The sequence below is a fragment of the Schistocerca piceifrons genome, chromosome 1, assembly GCF_021461385.2.
Source record: "Schistocerca piceifrons isolate TAMUIC-IGC-003096 chromosome 1, iqSchPice1.1, whole genome shotgun sequence".
NCBI classification, from domain to species: domain Eukaryota; kingdom Metazoa; phylum Arthropoda; class Insecta; order Orthoptera; family Acrididae; genus Schistocerca; species Schistocerca piceifrons.
Window position 1 is genome coordinate 204,967,597 of NC_060138.1, and position 24,863 is coordinate 204,992,459.

At 45.2% G+C, this 24,863-nt stretch overlaps 1 protein-coding gene across 2 annotated transcripts in view; it reads right to left on the reverse strand.

Annotated features, from left to right (window-relative positions):
* Positions 1-24,863, reverse strand: part of LOC124715572 — a 397,577-nt gene that overhangs the window by 107,701 nt on the left and 265,013 nt on the right. Inside the window, exon 1 of one of the 2 annotated variants that reach the window (XM_047243105.1) lies at positions 20,205-20,324. The exons of the other annotated variant lie outside the window; for it this stretch is intronic. Within the exon in view, the coding sequence (XP_047099061.1) occupies positions 20,205-20,234 (30 nt within the window). The 5' untranslated portion in view covers positions 20,235-20,324. Of the gene's footprint in view, positions 1-20,204; positions 20,325-24,863 lie in introns of those variants that run through there. 2 annotated transcript variants of the gene reach the window in all.

The following is a 24,863-nucleotide window of genomic DNA, read 5'->3' on the forward strand; positions in this document are numbered from 1 at the left end:
CTGGTGCTCGCTCCAGTGCCATATAACTTAATGTTTAGGTCGCGCACCCATTTCAGCCTTCCCCTATACGGGTCCCAAGCCGTGCTTAGCTGAAGGCCGCCGTCTTTATTAATGGTGTCGTAGTAAATTTTTATCTCAGTTGCTTCTTTTATTACGCTATCCCCTGAAACTGTTAGTCCATCTAATAACAAATGTCTCTTCAGATGCAATACGAAGTCATTTTTTAGGGCATGCCCTGCTATCGCTTATTTCTCAGGGTACCGAAGGCGGAAACATCTCTCTTCAACAGTACGCAGAATCTGTCTGACATAGAATTAATCTACTTAGGGAGTGCTCGGCCGAAAGCTCATGGACTTTAAGCTCGAGGGAATTTTACCAGTACACATCGCCACCAAACTACGCATTCGTATAATTTCGAAAACGTTTCTCTGTAAATGTGTGGTGTGGCATGGTGGATAATCAAGTTGACTGTACCTGTTGTCTTGTTGGCCGGCCGGAGTGGCCGAGCGGTTCTAGGCGCTACATCTGGAACCACGCGACCGCTGCGGTCGCAGGTTCGAATCCTGCCTCGGGCATGGATGTGTGTGATGTCCTTAGGTTAGTTAGGTTTAAGCAGTTCGAAGTTCTAGGGGACTGTGACCTCAGCAGTTAAGTCCCATAGTGCTCAGAGCCATTTGAACCATTTTTTGTCGTCTTGTTGTACCATCTAACAGGGAGGCAGTATCTAGACTTCCTTGAAAACGAGCTTCCAGCATTATTGGAAGAAGATTCTTTAGCCACAAGGATGATTATACTGTTCCAGCACCACCGGCCGCCTGCATATTCTAGATGTCAGCTGACCAAACCTAACATTCCCCGGAACACGGACCAGCAGAAACGCTCACGGATTTTATCATCAGGATCCCACGAGCTTACCCCCTTCAGATTTTTGCCCGTGTGGTTGGTTGGAAGGCCAGACTGGAGAGAAAAAAAAAAAAAAAAAAAAAAAAACTCATGAGGTTCAAATGGCTCTGAGCACTATGGGATTTAACAGCTGTGGTCATCAGTCCCCTAGAACTTAGAACTACTTAAACCGAACTAACCTAAGGACATCTCACACATCCATGCCCGAGGCAGGATTCGAACCTGCGACCGTAGCAGTCGCGCGGTTCCGGACTGCGCTCCTAGAACCGCGAGACCACCGCGGCCGGCCAAAACACAAGAGGCGAAGTGATCTTTCGGTTTATCATTAGTGCTGCCCACAAAAAAGAAAGTCAAGACGACCTACACGGGACGTTGTCAATCTGTAACTGCATTGAAATCGGAGGTGGAAATTATGAATAATAACTTTGAGCTTAAGTATTTTTTTTGGGTTATGTTCTAACAGTTGTATCTCTGTAACCAATAAAAATAGGATAAACGCCATACGGAATGTTTTATTTGAATTAGTCCATAGTGACTCGTCCTAAAATACACTGAAACAAAAACGTCGCAATGCCAAGAAGGAGTTGTGCGACAAAAACGAAAAAAAGTTGTCAGGCGTGTTTCTACATCTGGAGGATGATGTCTATTCGAATTTCGCGCCAGTTGCGTAAGAGCAGCGCTAGCAGCGCCACTATGAGAACGCAAATCTGGTTCGCTTTAAATACACGCTGTAACGGTCGTGAGCGTTAGTTGTCTAGTTGAGTGGATGTTAGTCAAGAATCATCGTCTGGAAACGCGCTATCGCTACGGTCGCAGGTTCTAATCCTGCCTCGGGCATGTATGTGTGTGATGTCCTTAGGTTAGTTAGATTTACGTAGTTCTAAGTTCTAGGGGGACTGATGACCACAGCGGTTAAGTCGCATAGTGCTCAGAGCCATTTGTACCAAGAATCATCACCTCATTATGTTTGAGCGAAGCAGTGTAATAGGGCAACGAGAAGCTGGATGTTCCTTCTGCGATACTGCAGGAAGACTAGGCAGGAATGTAGCCACTGTACATCACTGCTGACAATGTTGCTAACGACAGTGTACGATCGCTAGAATACCGGCTCCGGGCGGCCACGTGGCTTTACCGAGAAGGAATTATCGTGTTCGACGTACGCTCTGGCGCATCCGCAGCAGCAATTTCAGCAGCAGTTGGCACCACAGTGGCACAACGAACTGTTACACATCGATTACTTCAAGGACAGCTTCGAGACAGATGCCTCGTAGCGTGCATACCCCCAACCACCGCAACTTGCGGCTTCAGTTGTGTCAAGCGAGACCTCACGGGAAGGCAGGTTGGAAGTCTGTTGTTTTCTGATGAAAGCTGGTTTTGTCTCGGGGCCAGTGATGGTAGTGTATTGGTTAGGAGGTCAGCTGAGGGCCTGCAACCAAACTGTCTGCATGCTAGACATACTGGACCTCGCCAGCCGCGGTGGCCGAGCAGTTCTAGGCGCTTCAGTCCGGAACCGCGCGACTGCTACGGTCGCAGGTCCGAATCCTGCCTCGGGCATGGATGTGTGTGATGACCTTAGGTTAGTTAGGTTTAAGTAGTTCTAAGTTCTAGGGGATTGATGACCCCAGATGTTAAGTCCCATATTGCTCAGAGCCATTTGAACCATTTTGAACACTGGACTTCCAGCTGCAGTTATGGTCTGTAGTGCTATTTCATATGGCAACAGGACAACTCTCGTAGTTATCACACGCACCTTTCTTTCTTTCTTTTGCTACTGCCTTTATCCCGCATTGTGCTCAAGGTCGGCAGGTTGAAGTACGGAATTGGCATGGTTAATTTTAAGGGGTGGCCGGATGCCCTTCCTGCCGCCACCCCATACCCCCTGGGACGGAAGTGGTGTACCCCAGCTGTCTGCGTCTAGTGTAAATCGTGAAACAGTGTGAATGTGTTTCAAATGTCTGCGAGTCGTGTAACGGAGGCGGGACGTGGGGACCAGCCCGGTATTCACCTAGTAGGATGTGGAAAACCGCCTAAAAACCGCACCCAGGCTGGCCGACACACCGCCCGTCGTCGTTAACCCGCCGAGCGGATTCGATACGCGGCCGGCGCGCCTACCAGAGTCCAGGAAGCAGCGCGTTAGCGCTTTCGGCTACCCTGGCGAGTGTGTTTACCACACGCATCCTGACTGCAAATTTGTACATCCATCTGGTGATTCGTCTTGTTTTACAACAGGATAACGCTCCCGTACATGCCGCTGTTGTAACTTGATCTACAAAGTGTCGGCATGCCGTGGCCTGCTCGATCACCAGATCTGTCACCAATCGAGCACATATGGGATATCGTGGGGCGACTGCTCCAGCGTCATCCCCAAAGAGCAAATTTTAACTGTCCCAGTATTGACCGACCAAGTGCAACCGGCATGGAACTACATCCCACAAACTGACATTCGGCACCTGTACAACACAATCCATGCACGTCTGTATACCTGCATTCAACATTCTTGCGTTTACACAGGGTTATTGAGGGGCAAGTATTTCACACTCGCAATGGCTTGCCTCGCGCTTTCATGAACCTGTGATTCTGCATTGTTAAACATTCAAATGTGCCACTTAGACAAATGTATTCCCAAAATTTCATTATTCTACATTAATTAGGTTTTGGTGCTGCGTCAGGGTATATACTGTTCCTCCTGAAACGCCTTGTATGTTTAGCATTCGGAGCGAAGTAGCTTTGAGTGTATCTGATCAGCAAAACTGCTTACCAGCGACGGTTACTGAGAACCAAGTGAGCAATCGATCGCGCCGAACCCCGACGAGGACGTGTCCGAAGGTTCAAATGGCTCTAAGCACTATGGGATTTAACATCTGAGGTCGTCATCAGTCCCCTAGACTTACAAGGAAACCTCCCCATCGCATCCCCCTCAGATTTAGCTATAAGTTGGCACAGTGGATAGGCCTTGAAAAACTGAACACAGATCAATCGAGAAAACAGGAAGAAGTTGTGTAGAACTATGAAAAAAATAAGCAAAATATACAAACTGAGTAGTCCATGCGCAAGACAGGCTCCTGAGCGCCTTGGTCCCGCGGTTAGCGTGAGTAGCTGCGGAACGAGGGGTCCTTGGTTCAAGTCTTCCCTCGAGTGAGAAGTTTAATTTTTTATTTTCAGACAACTATCAAAGTTCAGGCACTCACACATAATCAACTTAGCTCTCTAAAATTCCAGGACATGTCCAGATATGCTTGGACATATGCAGGATTTGACGGTCTACACACGGAAAAATTTGAAAACGTTAAAAACATATGTTTTGACAGAGCACAGGGAAAACTGTGCGACTGTGAAACTGTTGCATTCGTTTGTTGCAGTTTATGTGACAAACTCTTATGTTTTCAACACTTTTTTGGGAGTGATTATCACATCCACAAGAAAACCTAAATCGGGCAAGGTAGAAGAATCTTTTTACCCAATCGCCAAGTGTACAAGTTAGGTGCGTCGACAACATATTCCTGTCATGTGACGCACATGCCGTCACCAGTGTCGTATAGAATATATCAGGCGTGTTTTCCTGTGGAGGAATCGGTTGACCTATGACTTTGCGATCAAATGTTTTCGGTTCCCATTGGAGAGGCCCGTCCTTTCGTCTACTAATCGCACCGTTTTGCGTTGCGGTCGCAAAACACAGACACTAAACTTATTACAGCGAACAGAGACGTCAGTGAACGAACGGACAGATCATAACTTTGCGAAAATAAAGAAAGTAAACTTTTCACTCGAGGTAAGACTTGAACCCAGGACCTCTCGTTCCGCAGCTGCTCACGCTAAGCATGGGACCACGGCGCTCCTGAGCTCACACTGTCCTTGATGTTGCCTATCTTGCGCATGGAGTACTCAGTTTGTATATTTTGCTTATTTTTTTCATGGTTCTACACAACTTCTTCCTGTTTTCTCGATTGATTTGTGTTCAGTTTTTCAAGGCCTATTCACTGTGCCAACTTATAACTAAATCTGAGGGGGGGGGGATGCGATGGGGAGGTTCCCTTGTTAGAACTACTTAAACGTAACTAACCGAAGGACATCACACACATCCATGGCTGAGGCAGGATTCGAACCTGCGACCGTAGCAGCAGCGCGGTTCCGGACTGAGGCGCCTAGAACCGCTCGGCCACCCCGGCCGGCAGTGTTCGAAGGCAGCGGAAGCAAAACCTATGCCCGACCGCTATGCAGCGTAATTACTAGAAACGCATTTTCTTGCGCGCGCAATCTCTGTCGCCTAGGATGTCAGTGACAATTAGGCTGTTAAAAACAACGGGTGAATAACGCGTCAGAGAGCGTCAGCAATAACGATGGGAGTGTCATTAGGGGTGAGTACAGGGCGGGGGCGGACCCGGTCCGGTCCAGTCCGATATTGTATCTGTGCGTGGCGTGCGCGCGTGCTGTCATCATTAGCGCTAATGGCGGGCGGGCTGTGACCGCTGCAGCTACCGCGACCGCCGACCCCGTTCTGCTCGTCCCAGCTGCCAGCCGCGTCTGCTGACCTCTGTTCTGTGTCTCCGCAAGCGCTACTCGTCTTTGACAAATCACAACGCTAACGATCAAGACCATTCGGAGAACGTCTGAGATAAGGTCAACAACCGAGAACATTACGTACTGCTCAAATTAAATTTCATTATCATCAGCCATTCGAAATTCACTGCTGACAAGGGAATCTCCCCATCGCACCCCCCTCAGATTTAGTTATAAGTTGGCACAGTGGATAGGCCTTGAAAAACGGAACACAGATCAATCGAGAAAACAGGAAGAAGTTGTGTGGAACTATGAAAAAAATAAGCAAATTATAAAAATTGAGTAGTCCATGCGCAAGATAAACAACATCAAGGATAATGTGAGCCAAGGAGCGCCGAGGTCCAGTGGTTAGCGTGATCAGCTGCGGAGCGAGAGGTCCTTGGTTCAAGTCTTCCCTCAAGTGAAAAGTTTAATTTTTTTATTTTCAAACCATTATTATCTGTCCGTCCGATGCGAGGTAACTGCGCCGTAGTATGGGGGCGCTACACCTAAACGGAAAAATTTGAAAACGTTAAAAACATATGTTTTGGCAGAGCACAGGGAAAACTGTGCGACTGTGAAACTGTTGCATTCATTTGTTGCAGTTTATGTGACAAAATCGGGCAAGGTAGAAGAATCTTTTTACCCATTCGCAAAGTGTACAAGTTAGGTGGGTTGACAACATATTCCTGTCATATGACGCACATGCCGTCGCCAGTGTCGTATAGAATATATCAGACGTGTTTTTCTGTGGAGTAATCTGTTGACCTATGACTTTGCGATGAAATGTTTTCGGTTCCCATTAGAGAGGCATGTCCTTTCGTCTACTAATCGCACGGTTTTCCGGTGCGGTCGCAAAACACAGACACTAAACTTATTACAGTGAACAGAGACGTCAATGAACGAACGGACAGATCATAACTTTGCGAAAATAAAGAGAGTAAACTTTTCACTTGAGGGAAGAATTGAACCAAGGACCTCTCGTTCCGCAGCTGCACACGCTAACCACGGGACCACAGCGCTCTTGAGCTCTTACTATCCTTGATGTTGCATATCTTGCGCATGGATTACTCAGTTTGTACATTTTGCTTATTTTTTCATAGTTCCACACAACTTCTTCCTGTTTTCTCGATCGATCTGTGTTCAGTTTTTCAAGGCCTATCCACTGTGCCAGCTTATAACTAAATCTGAGGGAGGTGCGATGGGGAGGTTCCCTTGTGAGTACAGACCTTGTCCAGGTTTTCCAAGCGTTATAGCCTTTAGCCATACGCTTCCGCGTTTCCTAATGTTTTCTCTCGATTTTCCAGTATATCAAGGCCTCGAACGTACACCACTGTGAAAATTGCAACACCCAGAAGGAAAAGTGTGAATCACTCCAAAATCTGAGGATGTGTAGAACAGTGGAACAATGTTACGTGATTAAGATTGCTGTGAGGGGGTGTGCACATAGGCCCAGAGGGGCCTCTCTCTTCTGAGATCGGACAGGTCAGTGTTACGCCACGCTAAGAAGATGCAAAACCGTCAAACGAAGTGGATACGTGCAAGTACGGGCCGATATACCTCGTAAACATCAAAGGGCGCAGTATCAGGATATCAGTTCGATCGTCCGCAGCTCGTGGTCTTGCGGTAGCGTTCTCGCTTCCGGCGCACGGGGTCCCGGGTTCGATTCCCGGCGGGGTCAGGGATTTTCTCTGCCTCGTGATGACTGGGTGTTGTGTGTACTTCATCATCATTTCGTCATCATTGACTCGCAAGTCGTCGATGTGACGTCACCTAAAAAGGACTTGCAATACGGCGGCCGAACTTCCCCGAATGGGGCCTCCCGGCCAACAATGCCATACGATCATTTCAGTTAGATCGAACAGGGCGTGTGATTTGGTATCAGTGCAACAGGTTTGTGACACCGCTCGTACTGTGCACACTGCTACTGCAGTGATGCGTGTGTGGAACGCGTGGATAGAAGAGGATCGTATAGAGCGACGCTCGGGTACTGTGAAGCACAATGTGGCCACAGCACGGGATGACAGCCATCTTGTTCGCATAGCCGTTACCCGCAGAACAGCTTTGCCCACTGTCGTTGGAGCAAATTGCAATGGATGCGGACGTGTCTGCCTCGACAGTCATACACCATCTGCTGGGGGCTGTACCGATGGGACGCATGGGAATATGTCGGCTTCCACTAAGGCCTTGTGTGTGTTAGGCACTACAGAGGTGAAGGCAATCGGGCAAAATGCATCCCTGAGTGGCACTGGTGCCCCACTGGCTTAACATACGATCTCGCGTCCTACTTATTGAGGGAAATGCAAACATCCGGAAGTTTTTAGAGCCCGAGGCATTGCCCCTTCTGCAGGTAGCTTCACATGCCATATTTTAGCTGGACAATGCCCGGTCACATGTGACGAGGAATGCGCAAGCCTTTTTCGAAGAACGGGTAGTGCTCCTTTCCTGGAGTGCCCGTTTGTCTGACACGTCGCCCATCGAATATGTCTGGGATATGGTCGGCCAGCAACTTGTTCGTTCTGGTCTTCTTGCAACCACTGTCGATGCTTTGCGGACGCACCCACGAACCGTGGCAGCGTGTTCCCCAGTAGCATATCCAGGCTCTCTTTCATTCCATCCCACAACTTCCAGCACGTAGCGGCCTCATACCGTACTGAATTCTCACGGCCAAAGCGCATGTACAGCTCTGTAATTATAATCGTTTGTGCCTTGTCATGTCACTAATCTATGATACAAATTTTATTCTAATCGCATGTCTCCTTCTTGGTGTTGCAATTTTCACAAACAGAAGTATATTTTATAAGAACGTAGGCTTCCGCGGCCGGTGTCATAGTGATTAAAATTCTTCTGGGTATTATACTAAAAACTAACAACAATAATAAACCAGAACCGACGTTTCGGCCGAATTGCAACGGCCTTCCTCAGGGCACGACTGGTTTTTCATGGGGATAGGTGCTTCTATTTATTACAGACTATCGATGTCTGACGTCACTATTGTAAAACTGTTAATTGGCCCTCTAATATGATTGGCTAGTCATGACGTAAGGGAAGATGGAAGGAAAGAGGCTTTTTGTGGATGCCCATGTTGTCAACGATTGCTACACTTACCATATGTAAAAGGCGTCATTGAACGGCTAGGCAACGTCCTCCGCCGACGAGGTTTCAAACTGATTTTTTGAAGCAGTCACAGGATCCACGAAATGATAGATTCCACCAAGGATGTAGTCAACAATCTTAGCACCGCAGGTGTTTACGAACTACGGCGTGAGTGCGGAGCTACCTACATAGGAGAAACAGGGAGACCTGTCAGCTTACGAGTAGCAGAACACGAACGCTATGTACGATTATAACAACATAATAAATCGGCGATAGTGGAACACCACCGTGATTGTGGAGAACCTATCAGGTTCCAGGAAGCCCGAGTACTGGCGAAAGAATCGTGGATGCGAGAGCGCAAAATATGGGAGGCGATCGAAATTATTGAGCACCCTGACAACATCAACAGAGAAGATGGCTACAAACTCCCGGCGTCCTGGCTGTCGACCATCCCAGTCCAATGGGCCGCGAGCGGTCGCGGGGCAGAAGTTACACGAGACACGGACGTATCTGCACAAACAGCTGTAGAGCAACTGTCAGTCCACTTCCGTGCACACCAGGAGGAAAACTTGCCGACCAGAAGCCGAACGCTGATTGGCGGACAGCTACCAATCGTTGACGACATGGACATCCACGAAAACCCTCTTTCCTTCCTTTTTCCCTTACGTCATGACTAGCCAATCATATTAGAGGGCCAATTAAAAGTTTTACAATACTGACATCAGACATAGATAGTCTGTAATAAATAGAAGCACCTATCCCCATGCAAAACCAGTCTTGGCTTGAGGAAGGCCGTTGCAATTCGGCCGAAACGTCGGTTTTAGTTTATTATTGTTGTTAGTTTTTAGTCCGCAGCTCGTGGTCGTGCGGTAGCGTTCTCGCTTCCCACGCCCGGGTTCCCGGGTTCGATTCCCGCGGGGTCAGGAATTTTCTCTGCCTCGTGATGACTGGGTGTTGTGTGATGTCCTTAAGTTAGTTAGGTTTAAGTAGTTCTAAGTTATAGGGGACTGATGACCATAGATGTTAAGTCCCATAGTGCTCAGAGCCATTTTGTTAGTTTTTAGCAATGACGCGGCATAATACCCGGAAGAATTTTAATCACTAGACGTGTATTTTATTGAATCCATCGAAGAACTTCGTTTATTCATCTGCCATCCAATTGCCTGATTTGATATCACCAGGAAAGGGCTGGTATATGGGTCGGGGGACGTTAGACAGTCACTATTTTCGCAGTAATATCTCTGCGCTTTTCTACTAGTATTGCTGTTTCAGTCGCTTATGCAGGTCTATTGAGTTATATCTGTGTAGAGTGCTCTGGTCGACGATGACAAATTACTTTCATCGTAAGACATTAGAGAAACTACAAACGCTATTCTGCTCTGACTGTGTTACTGCAATGATGATGCTTGGTAAAACACCGGAATTCAAACCAGACTTCGATTTGATGACACCGCCCACCTCCATTTTATGTTCATTAAAATCATTATTACATTTTCCGCTCCAATTTGTGCCCTAAGTAATTTCATAGTTCTTCTGTCTCTCCTAATAATTCCCAACACACACCTCTCCACTGCTTCCTGATCAACCCTGAATTTGTCTGTGATGATTTGGGCATTAAAATCCAAGTCTCACTGCCATGACGCCAAAGATATTGTAAACTTCCCAGACAAATGAAAAAACTGCTTTTTAAAAATTTGTTTCATCTATCACTTAGTGCATTTTGTGCCCTCAAATCATTCACTCATTAAAGTTCTCTTAAATACAAAAGTTTATCAGTTGATCTTATGAATTCATTCTTAAATTCTACAATTTTTGATGTGTCGATTATCAATTATTTTTAGTCTTATTCTTACTGTCAAATTCCTCCAATAGTTGTTGATGTGTATATACGCTAGAGGCAAAAAGAAAAATTTTCATCAGCAAAACGAAAGTGGTTGATCTTTGCTCCATCAACACGTATTACTTCGTTTTCCCAGGCTAGGGATCTGGAGGTCAGGACTGCTGAGAGTAACCGTGGGTATGTGGGACATTCTTGTCCGACACCGCGTTCAAATCTGAACCTCTCACTATTCCGATAGAAAGTGTAGCAGTGACATAGACATTCCTTAGTGTACTAAAATACACTCCTGGAAATGGAAAAAAGAACACATTGACACCGGTGTGCCAGACCCACCATACTTGCTCCGGACACTGCGAGAGGGCTGTACAAGCAATGATCACACGCACGGCACAGCGGACACACCAGGAACCGCGGTGTTGGCCGTCGAATGGCGCTAGCTGCGCAGCATTTGTGCACCGCCGCCGTCAGTGTCAGCCAGTTTGCCGTGACATACGGAGCTCCATCGCAGTCTTTAACACTGGTAGCATGCCGCGACAGCGTGGACGTGAACCGTATGTGCAGTTGACGGACTTTGAGCGAGGGCGTATAGTGGGCATGCGGGAGGCCGGGTGGACGTACCGCCGAATTGCTCAACACGTGGGGCGTGAGGTCTCCACAGTACATCGATGTTGTCGCCAGTGGTCGGCGGAAGGTGCACGTGCCCGTCGACCTGGGACCGGACCGCAGCGACGCACGGATGCACGCCAAGACCGTAGGATCCTACGCAGTGCCGTAGGGGACCGCACCGCCACTTCCCAGCAAATTAGGGACACTGTTGCTCCTGGGGTATCGGCGAGGACCATTCGCAACCGTCTCCATGAAGCTGGGCTACGGTCCCGCACACCGTTAGGCCGTCTTCCCCTCACGCCCCAACATCGTGCAGCCTGCCTCCAGTGGTGTCGCGACAGGCGTGAATGGAGGGACGAATGGAGACGTGTCGTCTTCAGCGATGAGAGTCGCTTCTGCCTTGGTGCCAATGATGGTCGTATGCGTGTTTGGCACCATGCAGGTGAGCGCCACAATCAGGACTGCATACGACTGAGGCACACAGGGCCAACACCCGGCATCATAGTGTGGGGAGCGATCTCCTACACTGGCCGTACACCACTGGTGATCGTCGAGGGGACACTGAATAGTGCACGGTACATCCAAACCGTCATCGAACCCATCGTTCTACCATTCCTAGACTGGCAAGGGAACTTTCTGTTCCAACAGGACAATGCACGTCCGCATGTATCCCGTGCCACCCAACGTGCTTTAGAAGGTGTAAGTCAACTACCCTGGCCAGCAAGATCTCCGGATCTGTCCCCCATTGAGCATGTTTGGGACTGGATGAAGAGTCGTCTCACGCGGTCTGCACGTCCAGCACGAACGCTGGTCCAACTGAGGCGCCAGGTGGAAATGGCATGGCAAGCCGGTCCACAGGACTACATGCAGCATCGCTACGATCGTCTCCATGGGAGAATAGCAGCCTGCATTACTGCGAAAGGTGGATATACACTGTACTAGTGCCGACATTGTGCATGCTCTGTTGCCTGTGTCTATGTGCCTGTGGTTCTGTCAGTGTGATCATGTGATGTATCTGACCCCAGGAATGAGTCAATAAAGTTTCCCCTTCCTGGGACAATGAATTCACGGTGTTCTTATTTCAATTTCCAGGAGTGTAGTTTGAATAAATGCTGTGTTTCTCAAGGACAGTTAGTATGGTTATTATTGAAACTTAGTTAAAAGGTTTTCTTAAAATATATAAATACCATGCAGAGTGGTAATTCGTACTCGTTAGCAAACCACTTACAAATATTACATCATGCCCTATTCATTAAAAAACGACTTCTGTATTTATTTTATTATTGCGCAGTTTGCCATGATTTTAGTGAGTATCTTTATGTTAAGGAAAAGAGGCTAATAGCTCAACAACTTTTTTGTCCTGCCTGCCTTCTTTCGTGTGCAGAGCACAATTAAAGATTTGTTACAATTTTGCAACATGGCATTTCTATACAGATACTTAAAAAATTAATTTCATATTTCACAAGAGAGTACTTACGCGGTTAGGGTTACTGAACTGCGCACGATTTCTAAACTATGTTACGAACCACCTGCGTGTTGCATAATGCGAGAAACAGTCAACACACCATGACCGGTTTGAAACTTATACTTACAGACTGAATTATTGGTTGACACTGTTCTTTACTCACGGAATGCTAACACAAAGAAGCAACACAAGAAAAAATCGTCTAACACTTTTGGCCGTGACATTCTTCAGGCTGCCATCAATGAAGAATCCTGAAACTTAGAACCACACAGGCCCGTTATTGGCAGAATATCAGTGGTAGAATTGTTACAGCGTAAAGCATACTGACAGCCGAATGACAGGTACTCATATTGTGAATTAACATACACGCACTCACCTTAGCGATAGGCTAATGAAACCAATACGGTCTTTGTTAATTAATGACCGGTATTGTTTCAATTAGCTAAATACTCTAAAATAATTTCCGAAGTAGATCGTGTTAATACTACGTTATTTATGTCGCACAAAACTCCATAGATAATGGACATGTATTGAACTCATGCAATGGACAAAACTTGTGACAGCTAACAGAATCCATGAAACTTCCTGGAAGATTAAAACTGTGCGCCGGACCGAGATTCGAACTAGTGCACTAGCGAATTACGACCCCTCCTCACAGCTTCATTTCCGCCAGTACCTCGTCTCAGAAGTACATCTGTGAGGAGAAGTCACAAGTCAGTCGGTAGAGCACTAACACGCAAAAGGCAACGGTCTCGAGTTCGAGTCTGGGTCCGGCATGCAGTTTTTAACTGCCAGGAAGTTTCATATCAGCGCACACTTCACTGCAGATTGAAAATTTCGTTCTGGTAACAGGATTCATGCTAACGTCACAAAAGTTATTTGTGTGATTTTCTGAGATGTTTCGGATATTCGGAAAATGTAATCAAGCTACTGAAAAAGGTAGAAATGCTATATAATACAGTAAATCTATAAAGAAAAAAACTGCGATGTTACTGTGGAATAATAAAGCATGAATGTTGGTTTCGTGCTACTGATTACCCTCTTAAAGTTGTATGCTGCAAGATTTTGTTGTTTTTACTGTGTATAAATATAGATCTTACAGAAGATGATTGCAAATAGTCATTTCTTAAAATAAGCCATCTATTTGATGAGAAGACATAACCAAAAGGTACTGTTTCCTCAAACTAAACGAACACATTATCTCTTTGTATTCCGGTCCCACAAATAGGGCAAGAAAAGTAACGAGAGATGTTCCCAATTACGTTGGAACTTTCTCTAGCTCGACGAAGGGCGTCATTTCGACATTATGTCTACTCGAAAATCGGGCAGAAAATTTCTGGAAATATCGATTCGTGCTGTTTCATGCACCAATTTGTTTACTATTGATGATACCTGGGAACTTATTATAGTGATAACAGGAATATATAGAGATAACTTACGTTCCAAATCCTTCGTAACTACTTTTTTAAATATTAGTACAAAAGAAATAAAAACGTGCACAAAGTAAAACAACGCATAGCAATACACAATGGTACGTTTCATAGCTACAAGACATATATTTGACAAGCAAAATAAAATTTTTTCACTAACTATTCTAATGAACAACCAAGGTTAATTACTAATGACACGGTACTTAATTTCAATGATCTGACACATCCACGTGCGTTCTCATACATAGTGAACTACCTCCCTGTTTTACACTACTTACGCTCTAGCACCGTATTCTTTTCATATCCATCTCCATGACTTCCATTATATCTATATATGACGGTAGTACCTGTCCCCGAAAGAACAGTTACAGTTGATGACCATGCAGCTTTGCTAGAAATGAAATGATAATTAAATGGATACCCTAGCTGCAAATAGGCGTTGATGTACTTCGTTGGGGACATGTTGAATATGTGTGCCCTGACCAGGACTCGAACCCATGATCTCCTGCTTACATGGCAGACGCTCTATGAATCTGAGCCACCGAGGGCACAGAGGATAGTGCGCCTGCGGGGATTTATCCCCTGCACGCTCCCCGTAAGACCGTCATTCCCAAAATGTCCACACCACTACATTCGTAGTGCTCCTAATAGATGTTTGCCCATCATACTCATTACTCGTGGCAGATTAATCTACCAAGTCCCGTACGAGTTCGGGCATAGCGTGTGTGTTCATTTTGGAGAAGCTGCACAGTCATTCAATGGTATCCGTTCTTTCGGCAGCAGATACTACCGTCATATATAGTTAAAATATGGCTTCCCGGCCATTGAACTTCTTGTGCGAACCCACACGCTATGCCCCAACTCGGACGGGACTTCGTAGATTAATCTGTCACGAGTAATGAGTATGATGGGTAAACATCTATGAGGCGCACTACGAATGTAGTGGTGTGGACTTGTTGGGAATGTGGGTCTCACGGGGAACGTGCAAGGGATAAGTCCCTGCAGGCGCACTATCCTCTGTGCCCTCTGTGGCTCAGATGGATAGAGAGTCTGCCATGTAAGCAGGAGATCCCGGGTTCGAGTCCCGGTCGGGGCACACATTTTCAACATGTCCCCAACGAAGTACATCAATGCCTGTTTGCAGCTAGGGTGTCCATTTAATTATCATTTCATTCCATTATATCTATAAATGTTAATTTTTCTTCCATGCCTAAAAAATAATTTTCCCATACGAGTTCAACATGATTGTAACACCCTGTGGGTAAAGTGAGGTGCATTTTCTGAGTCACCTCAAAATTAGTCGTCCTCAACTACTTGTTAATGATACTATTTGTTCTAGTCTGGTTATCCAAAGTGGACACATATTCTTTGGAAATAATACGACCTTGCAGAGTAATCATGGGGCCCATGAGTTACAACGATATGACTGCCAAAATCATCAACGAATCCCTGTCATGTCTTTTTCACTCTTGGAGCGTAAACTCAGCAAGTAGACGGAAACAGTGTGAAAGAAGACTCATTCGACCAAATGATTTTCTTCCATTGGTCCGTGGTCAAGGTTTTAAGCTTCGCCTCGACCTGTTCCTGTTACGGGCGTTTGAATCACTGATGAGTGGTTTTGGAGTTCCAGCTCGCCCTGCAATTTGTCCAATCCCTGGAAGCTCGGTGGCACCTGCCCGCGCCATAGGTTTTGTTTTTCTCTCAAACGAGCACGAAACCAATTACATTACGAGACAGATGGAGTGTAGACTTTGAAACGGTATAGTATATCTCTTCCCTAGCGTATTTCAAGAGTAATATTGTAACTAACTATAATATATGCTGTAATTACAATGCAAGTAAGTTAAAGTTGTGCAAGATTTCGAAATACAATACGGTCACAGAAAAACATGCTATTGAGATTTTAGGTACAGAGAATGAGTCACAATGTCGTATTTAGGCCATGCGAACACAGATCACTAATAGAACAATGGCTGAAGCGACTAACGAGAGAGTTGAGCTTCCGTGAAAGTTTGCTCCAATCTTTGGTTCTACATTTTCTCAAGGGAATGAACTTCCACTTTCGCTCCTAGGAAGGCGTTACACTTCCAGTGTACAGACCATTTTCTAAGGAAGGCGAAGCTCGTGAAGAGAATATTTATTTTTCTTAAACATCTGTACTGTACCGATATTTTTGAGGCTCTTAAGCGACATGATTTTTTAATAAACTGCAATCCAGAAAGTTGAGACAGACTAGTATAGAGAAATGCAAACTAGTGTCAGCTAAATTTTTTAGGGTTGTAGCGAAACTAGTATAAAAATTAGCACAACTTATTATCGGATGTAGATCATTGATAGTGACATCTAATTTAACCGATGTGAGTCTGAACGATGTTTCAGAACCTCCTCCTTCCCCAACTCCCACTCCCATCCCGTGGCAGGTAAATAATCGATCCCAGCAGAAGCTATGTACGGTATCGATTGCTTTGTGAAGAACGTCGCAAACTGTCTTACATTTAAAGAAAAACTACAGTGTGTATTCGAAGTGCTATCACTGGTAAGAGTGATTGACGCATATGTGAAGTGTACATAAGGGGAAGTGAGCACTGAACAGAATCAGCGCAAACCACGACCATTGGGACGCATTGACAACGAGAGAACGTATCGGTTTGCGTTTACGTGTCACAGGCCATGGGTCTACGGGATATATTCCATGTTGACTTCAAATACTGCCAGCTCCCGAGTATTTGGATTTAGATCGTCCGTGCAACTTCCTATGCTTTTTGATGAACTAAGTGGATTAACAATAATATGAAGCTTGAAGCCTTCTGTAACAACTAGAAAGAATATATGATTACGTAGGCTTTCCCGGCCTAATAAGTCATGAAAGTATCCTCAGGTTTGCTGCCGGATCCTGAAATCAACTTGACTCGATAGTCCGGCGATTCAACTGGTCGCCATCTTCAGGAAAATGCTGCTTCTGCTGATGAGTCCCGCTGAGAACTGACGCCAGGTTGCAAATCGACGTCCTATATAGGCCACCGTTCAGTACACGGCGCATGCGCCGCCCATCACAGTTTCTGCCTTCCAAAAAAAAAATGGTTCAAATGGCTCTGAGCACTATGGGACTTAACATCTATGGTCATCAGTCCCCTAGAACTTAGAACTACTTAAACCTAACTAACCTAAGGACATCACACAACACCGAGTCATCACGTTCTGCCTTCCAAAACAGGGAGGTGGCGCCGCCCTTAGTGAAACACTGCTGGCAACGATATATCGCAATCAAGGCCGCACCGAAGAACGTTCAGTTTTGATGCGAGATAGTACAGGATTCCACGTTTTGCTAAGAGGAAACCCACTGTCTCTGTTGATTAAAGTATCAGCCAACCTAATTTCAATCGCCTGTTTATAGACACTGATCCAAAAACCGGAAATGTTGGCAACCACAACAGTTTACTCAAATTTCAATTCCGTGTCAATGCGGGAAAGCTTACGCTGGCCGTTCTATTCGCACAGTACTTGACAGGTGTGTGGAACATAGCCGTCACACGAGGCTACAACAGCCGGAAAAATCGGCGGTAGCAGAACACCGCCTAAATGAGGGACACAAAATTGAACTTTGTTGTGGTTGCCAACATTTCCGGTTTTTGGATCAGTGTCTATAAAGAGGCGATTGAAATTAGGTTGGCTGATAATTTAATCAACAGAGACAATGGGTTTCCTCTTAGCAAAACGTGGAATCCTGTACTATCTCGCATCAAAACTGAACGTTCTTCGGTGCGGCCTTGATTGCGATATATCGTTGCCAGCAGTGTTTCACTAAGGGCGGCGCCACCTCCCTGTTTTGGAAGCCAGAAACCGTGATGGGCGGCGCATGCGCCGTGTACTGAACGGTGGCCTATATAGGACGTCGAGTTGCAACCTGGCGTCAGTTCTCAGCGGGACTCATCAGCAGAAGCAGTATTCTCCTGAAGATGGCGACCAGTTGGATCGCCGAAATATGGAGTCAAGTTGATTTTAGGATCCGGCAGCAAACCCGAAGAGACTTTCATGATAGGAAGAATATATTTCGTTTAGAATACAGGATTGTGCAAAGGCACTGAAATGCGCTTATCTATTATTACAGTATGCAAGACAAAACACAGTTGACTATCCAGAAGTTTTGACTCATCTGAAAACGTGAAACGTCGACACGAAGAAAGTGAATGAAAAATAGAATCAAAAAGGACCATTATTTACAGAAAGTGAAATGAAAGGAAATATCCGAAATACTGTGTGTTTTAAATCTAATTTTCTAAATCAGTTGTCAGTTTCCTGCGTGTAAGTAGTTAGTGGGGTTTCAAACAAAACATGCAACACTTTCTGTGAATAATGTAAATAGTTTCCTATAAAATTGTGTACTTTGGATTAACCACGGTTGTCAGTTACCCATGCAGTCCCGAATAATCGGGAGATTACTGTAGGTTAATTTATTTATTTATTTAATTTATTGACTTATTGTTCCGTGGGACAAAATGAAGGAGAAGTCTCCATGGTCATGGAACGAGTCAATACATGAAATTATAACACGATAGAAGAAGCAGATAAAATGAAATACAAGAAACGTATTCAGGGGACAATTCATAAGTTTAAATAAAGAAAATCAACACTGTAACACTGGAATTTGCTTAATTTTTCAGCTCTTCCAGGAGCTCCTCGACAGAATAGAAGGAGTGAGCCATGAAGAAACTCTTCAGTTTAGACTTAAAAGCGTTTGGGCTACTGCTAAGATTTTTGAGTTCTTGTGGTAGCTTATTGAAAATGGATGCAGCAGAATGGTGCACACCTTTCCGCACAAGAGTCAAGGAAGTGCATTCCACATGCAGATTTGATTTCTGCGTAGTATTAACTGAGTGAAATCTGCTAACTCTTGGGAATAAGCTAATATTGCTAACAACAAACGACATTAAAGAAAATATATACTGTGAGGGCAATGTCAGAATTCCCAGACTATTGAATAGGGGTCGACAAGAGGTTCTCGAACTTACACCACATATAGCTCGAACAGCCCGTTTTTGAGCCAAAAATACCCTTTTTGAATCAGAAGAATTACCCCCAAAAATAATACCATATGACACAAGCGTATGAAAATATGCGAAGTAGACTACTTTTCGTGTTGAACTGTCACTTATTTCAGATACTGTTCTAATGGTAAATAAGGCAGCAATTAGTTTCTGAACAAGATCCTGAACATGGGCTTTCCACAACAGCTTACCATCTATCCGAACGCATAGGAACTTGAACTGTTCCGTCCCGCTTATAATATGCCCGTTCTGTCTGATCAAAATATCGGTTTTTGTTGAATTGTGAGTTAGAAACTGCAAAAACTGAGTCTTATGGTGATTTAGCATCAGATTATTTTCCACCAGCCACGAACTTATTTCATGAACTACATTATTTGATAATGTTTCAATATTACACACAAGATCCTTCACTACCGAGCTGGTGTCATCACCAAACAAAAATATTTTTGAATCACCTGTAATACTAGAAGGTATATCATTTATATAAATAAGAAACAGCAGTGGCCCCAGCACCGACCCTTGGGGAACGCCCCACTTAACAGTGCCCCATTGGGACTGAACATCGCTACCACTCTCAATATTGTGGAGAATTACCTTCTGCTTTCTGTTCTTAAAGTAAGAGGCGAACCAATTGTAAGTTACTCCCCTTACGCCATAATGGTCCAACTTCTGCAGTAATATTTTGAGGTCAACACAGTCAAAAGCCTTCGTTAAATCAAGGAAAACACCTAGCGTTCGCAACCTCTTATTTAATCCGTCCAAAACCTCACAGAGAAATGAGAATATAGCATTTTCAATGTACTTGGTTTGGCAGTCACTTCTACTTCGAAAAACAACATAGGATAAACTTAACAGTATGTGTGTCTCCTAGAAACAAACCTTTATCGACTTTTATTTTATTGTATCGAGATATGTGTTGTTGTTAACTCGCAGAATATACAGGAATGACAAGAGGTGACGGAAAACAGAAGAATATGTATTTCATCCAGTTCTAGAGTCTTTCTCTTTCTCTCTCGTTTGACGCCTCAGTTTCGACAACGTAAAATACGGAAATATTAGCTAAATGACGAAGTTTGTTCGCGTGCAGTGGAAGCAGCTTCGTTTCCGAGGCAGCTGCTCGCTGTACGAGTGGCGCGGCGACAGGAAAGCCTACATGGTAGAGAACAGAGACAGGCGGAACAGAACGGCCCCATATTGTCTCGGGCGTAGGGGTCGGCCGTGGGACGTGCACACACACGGGGACACAGCACACAACACACAGCGGCGGCGCGGCGGGCGCCTACCTTCTTGAAGTATCCTCCGTGGAGGCGCATGTGGCCGTTGAGCGCGGGGATGTTCTTGAACTTGCGGTGGCAGAGGTTGCACTCGACCGGCTTGGGGTCCGGGCCCGCGTGGTGCGCGCGGCCCGCTGCCGCCCCCGGCACGCCGCCGCCTCCGCCGCCCGCGCCGCCTCCGCCGGTGCCGCCTCCACCTCCGCCGCCCGAGCTCTGGCCACACAAGAAACAGTGCGCGTCCAGCACAGCCACGCACTCCGACCCCTGCGCCCGAGCTCAGCTGCGCGCCTCTACCACCCGCGGCTCACATTGTACAGAGTGATCATCTCGTTTACCTTGGCGGAGAGTGCTAGAGTAGCGGACTTGGCTGCTTCCATTAAGACTATTACTTTCCTCGAAACCGTACTGAAAGCTGAAGTTGCACAAGAGTTGGTGTACTCCAGGGGTCTCCAAAACCACGGCCCGCGGGCCGAGAAACTGGCCTGCGTTAGCTGGCCGGACATCCCCGGTATCCGGCGCGCCAAATATTTGAGGTGGTACCTATACTGCCAACGACTGAGTTTCGAGGCCTATCGCGACCAATACACCGCGACATTGTCCGAGCTCTATCTTTACAAAGCGGAAGGTCATGGTTAAACTTGTGGCCATCCACAATAAACAGACAGACCATTCTCCGTGCGATAGTGAGAAAAAAGAACGATTAACAGACTAGTGTGGCGAAAACATTTTAAGTAAAAGAATTCTTTGCATTTTATTCTACTCACAAGTCTGGTGCAAGTCTTTCAAATTGACGCCACTTCGGCGACTAGCATTATTAATCAATCATTATGGAAGATATTTCTTAAGCGAGGTTTCACATTCTTTTGATTACGTTGTAAAATGCACATAGCTAGTAAACCGTATAAAATATTTTTATTTAAAGGCAATTTAAAGAAAGTACAATACCTGGTGTACATATGATATTGGATATTTTAGTTGTAATTGATGTATAAAAATAACTGTAATTAATTTATATCTTGAAAACTCACAGTGTTAGAGTATTCACGTAAAGAGATTTAACATCTTAGTGATAATTGGTGACTTTTATGAAGCTGTATCTTTCCTTTCATAATTACTTCCAGCTGTAGATCAAGTTTACTGGTAGAGATAATCATCAGCGACTTCAAACGCTCATCACTTAATTTTGATCTGTAAATACTTTTTGCATGTTTCATTTTGGAGAAAGTCTTTTTACACAAATATTTAGTGCCAAAAGCGAAAAAAAGCCATGGGCAAATTGATGTAAATTTGGAAACTGTGTGGATGGAAGACACTTATAAAATTCCAGTAATGTTGACTTTGAATGTTTTTCTTTAAAACAGTCGCTACATTGCAAATCAATAATTTCAACCTGAAGTTCTGTGGGTAACGCTTCTATATCGACGTCAAAGGGATTTTGAAATATCTTGACATCGTTTAAATTTGCATCGATATCTGAAAAACGTGATTCAAAATTGATTTTTAAAACGCCCAAAGCTTGAATTGCGAAAGTTACAGAAAACAGAATCCCAGTTTGCTGACTGTATGTTTGCGAAAGTTACAGGAAACAGAATCCCAGTTTGCTGACTGAATGTTTTGCATGTATTAAAATGCGTGATGCATACTTTGTTCAACTGAGGTTGAAACAAAGCAATCTTTTGTCGAAAGGACTTAACATGCGTGTATAAATCAGGCAGAAACTGGTTTTCACCTTGCAATTTTAAATTAAGGTCATTCATATGTTTGGTTAAGTCTGTATAAAATGCTAGCTTCGATAACCATTCACCGTTCCGTAACTTAGCCAGAGAGCGATTCCTTTAGTTCAAAAAAATTTCAGTTACTGTTCGGAGTTCAAAAAAACGGGTCAGAACTTTACCGCAGCTAAGCCAACGCACTGCAGTATAATATGACAAGTCGCTTTCCTCAATACCTTCAAGAAACTCGCGGAACAGGCGATGACTGAGTGCATGGGATCTTATATAATTAACAACTGAAATAACTGGCTTTAAAACTTCTGACAATGTTTTCCACACGAACACTCATGGTGAATAATACAATGCACTACTAATGGTTTTGTTCCACCGTCATTTTCTACGGCCTCAGAAAGGAGAGCAACAACATCTTTATTTTTCCCACTGGGTAGATCTTGGCCCTTATGATTCGTGGAGGAGTCAATGTGGCCCGCGGACTAAAAAGTTTGGAGACCCCTGGTGTACTCTAACAACGTTTTGTTCGGAATCTGTATAAAGACTTTCCTCACACGTCTGGGTGAATTCTGTGTTGATCCCCTCGTCTAATCCTGGCTTACCTATCTGCATATGCTTGAAAGACGAGAGACGAGCTACATTTCCTTGAGATACAACATGCCAATTGTCCATGACACCAACAGTTGACTCTAACAATAAGCTACGTGAGAACTACACCACTGGAGGTTCTATGACAAGTACAGTAAATCGTAAAATACAGGTAAAATTAAAGCCACCAGTCATTAAATTCATGTGCTCTCTCACAAATTACGAGGGATATTTAATAAGTAATACAACACATTTATTCTGAAAGCAGGTTGGGTTTATCAAAATAATTTCCGTTTAATGCGACTGCCTTACGCCATCTTACTGGAGGGGACTGTATGGCCGCATCGTACCACTCCACTGGTTGACGTCGGAGCCGCCGCGCGGGATGAGGCGTGCGGTCTAAGGAGCTACAGTCATGGACTGTGCAGCTGGTCCCGGCGGAGGTTCGAGTCCTCCCTCGTTGTCCTTAGGATAATTTAGTTTAAGTAGTGTGTAAGCTTAGGGACTGATGACCTTAGCAGTTAAGTCCCACAAGATTTCACAAACATTTGAACGTCGGAGTCAGCGTCTTGCTGCATCAGTAACCTCCCTCATTAACGCGCAAATAATACCGCACAGGTGGTCTTGCGTTGCTCTAATGGTCTTTCCTTAGGCGGCAAGGAAACCGGCTGGCACACACCTCTAAGTACCCCAACCGATGGACGACCGTGTCAGCACTACCAACAGCGATGTCCACTTAAGCAGCGAGGTGTTTGATTGTGATCCATATAGCTCCTCGAATGAGAGTGTCCGCACGTTCCAACAATGCAGGAGTCACATCTGTGTGCGCCTGGCCGTCATGTTAGACATCGGACATGTTTGTGTGTTGCCGAGCAGTTCTAGGCACTTTCAGTCCGGGACCGCGCAGCTGCTACGGTCACAGGTTCGAATCCCGCCTCGGGTATCGATGTATGTGATGTACTTAGCTTAGTTAGGTTTAAGTAGTTCTAAGTCTAGGGGACTGATGACCTCAGCTGTTAAGTCCCATAGTTCTCAGAGCCATTTGAACCATTTGATAAAAGTCATGTGATACCTCCTAATATCGTGCCGGACTTCCTTTCACCCGGCAAAGTGCAGCAGCGCGACGTGGCATGAGACTTGTGGACGCAAAAAGTCGATGGAAATCCCCTACAGGAATACTGAGCCACGCTGACTCTACAGACGTCAATAATAGAGAAACTGATGCCGGTGCAGGAATTTTGTTCACGAACTGGCCTCTCGATCATGTCCCACAAATGTTCGATGGGAGCCGGCCGGTGTGGCCGTGCCGTTCTAAGCGCTTCAGTCTGGAACCGCGTGACCGCTACGGTCGCAGGTTCGAATCCAGCCTCGGGAATGGATATGTGTGATGTCCTTAGGTTAGTTAGGTTTAATTAATTCTAAGTTCTAGGCGACTGATGACCTCAGAAGTTATGTGCTCAGAGCCATTTGAACCACTTTTTTGTTCGATGGGATTCATGACGGGTGATCTGGGTGGCCAAATCATTCGCTCGAATTGTCCAGAACGTCCTACAAACCAGTCGCGAACAACTGTGGCGCGGTGACTTGATGCATTGTCATCTATAAAAGTTCCATCGTTGTTTGGGAACATGAAGTCCATGAATAGCTGTAAATGATCTCCAGGCAGCCGAACATAACCAATTCCAGTCAATGATCGGTTCAGTTGAACCAGAAGACCCAGTCCACTCCATGTAAACACGGCCCACACCATTATGGAGCCACCACTAGCTTGCACTGTGCCTTGTTGACAACTGGGGTCCGTGGCTTCGTGAGGTCTGCCCCACACTCGAACCCTACCCTTCGCTCTTACCAACTGAAATCAAGACTCATCTGACAGCCCATGGTTTTTCAGTGTCGTCTGCTGCCGTAGCCCATTAATGTCAAATTTCGGCACACAGTTCTAACGGATACGTTTGTTATATGTCCCACAATGGCGTCCATTGCGTTGTCCAAGGTGAGAGGTGATGCCTGAAATTTGGTATTCTCGGCAAACTTTTGACACTGTGGATCTCGGAATATTCAATTCCCGAACGTAGTGTTTTTTAATATCCTTTGTCCGTGTTTGTAAGAATGCTAAATACTTTCGTCGGATAAAATACAGAGGTAGACAGTACGCTAAGGTAGAATAACTTGTAGTCTAAAGTCTTGCCTTTCGATTGAGGGCACAGGGACGTTTAATGAAAGTTTCATTGAAAAGGTGAGAGACTTAATATAACGACTATGAAATCCTCCTAGCTCCAACTAGCATTCCGCGTTCAAAATCTGTTACGTCGGAAACCTTTCCACATTAATCTCCTGAGTACATACGACATCTCCG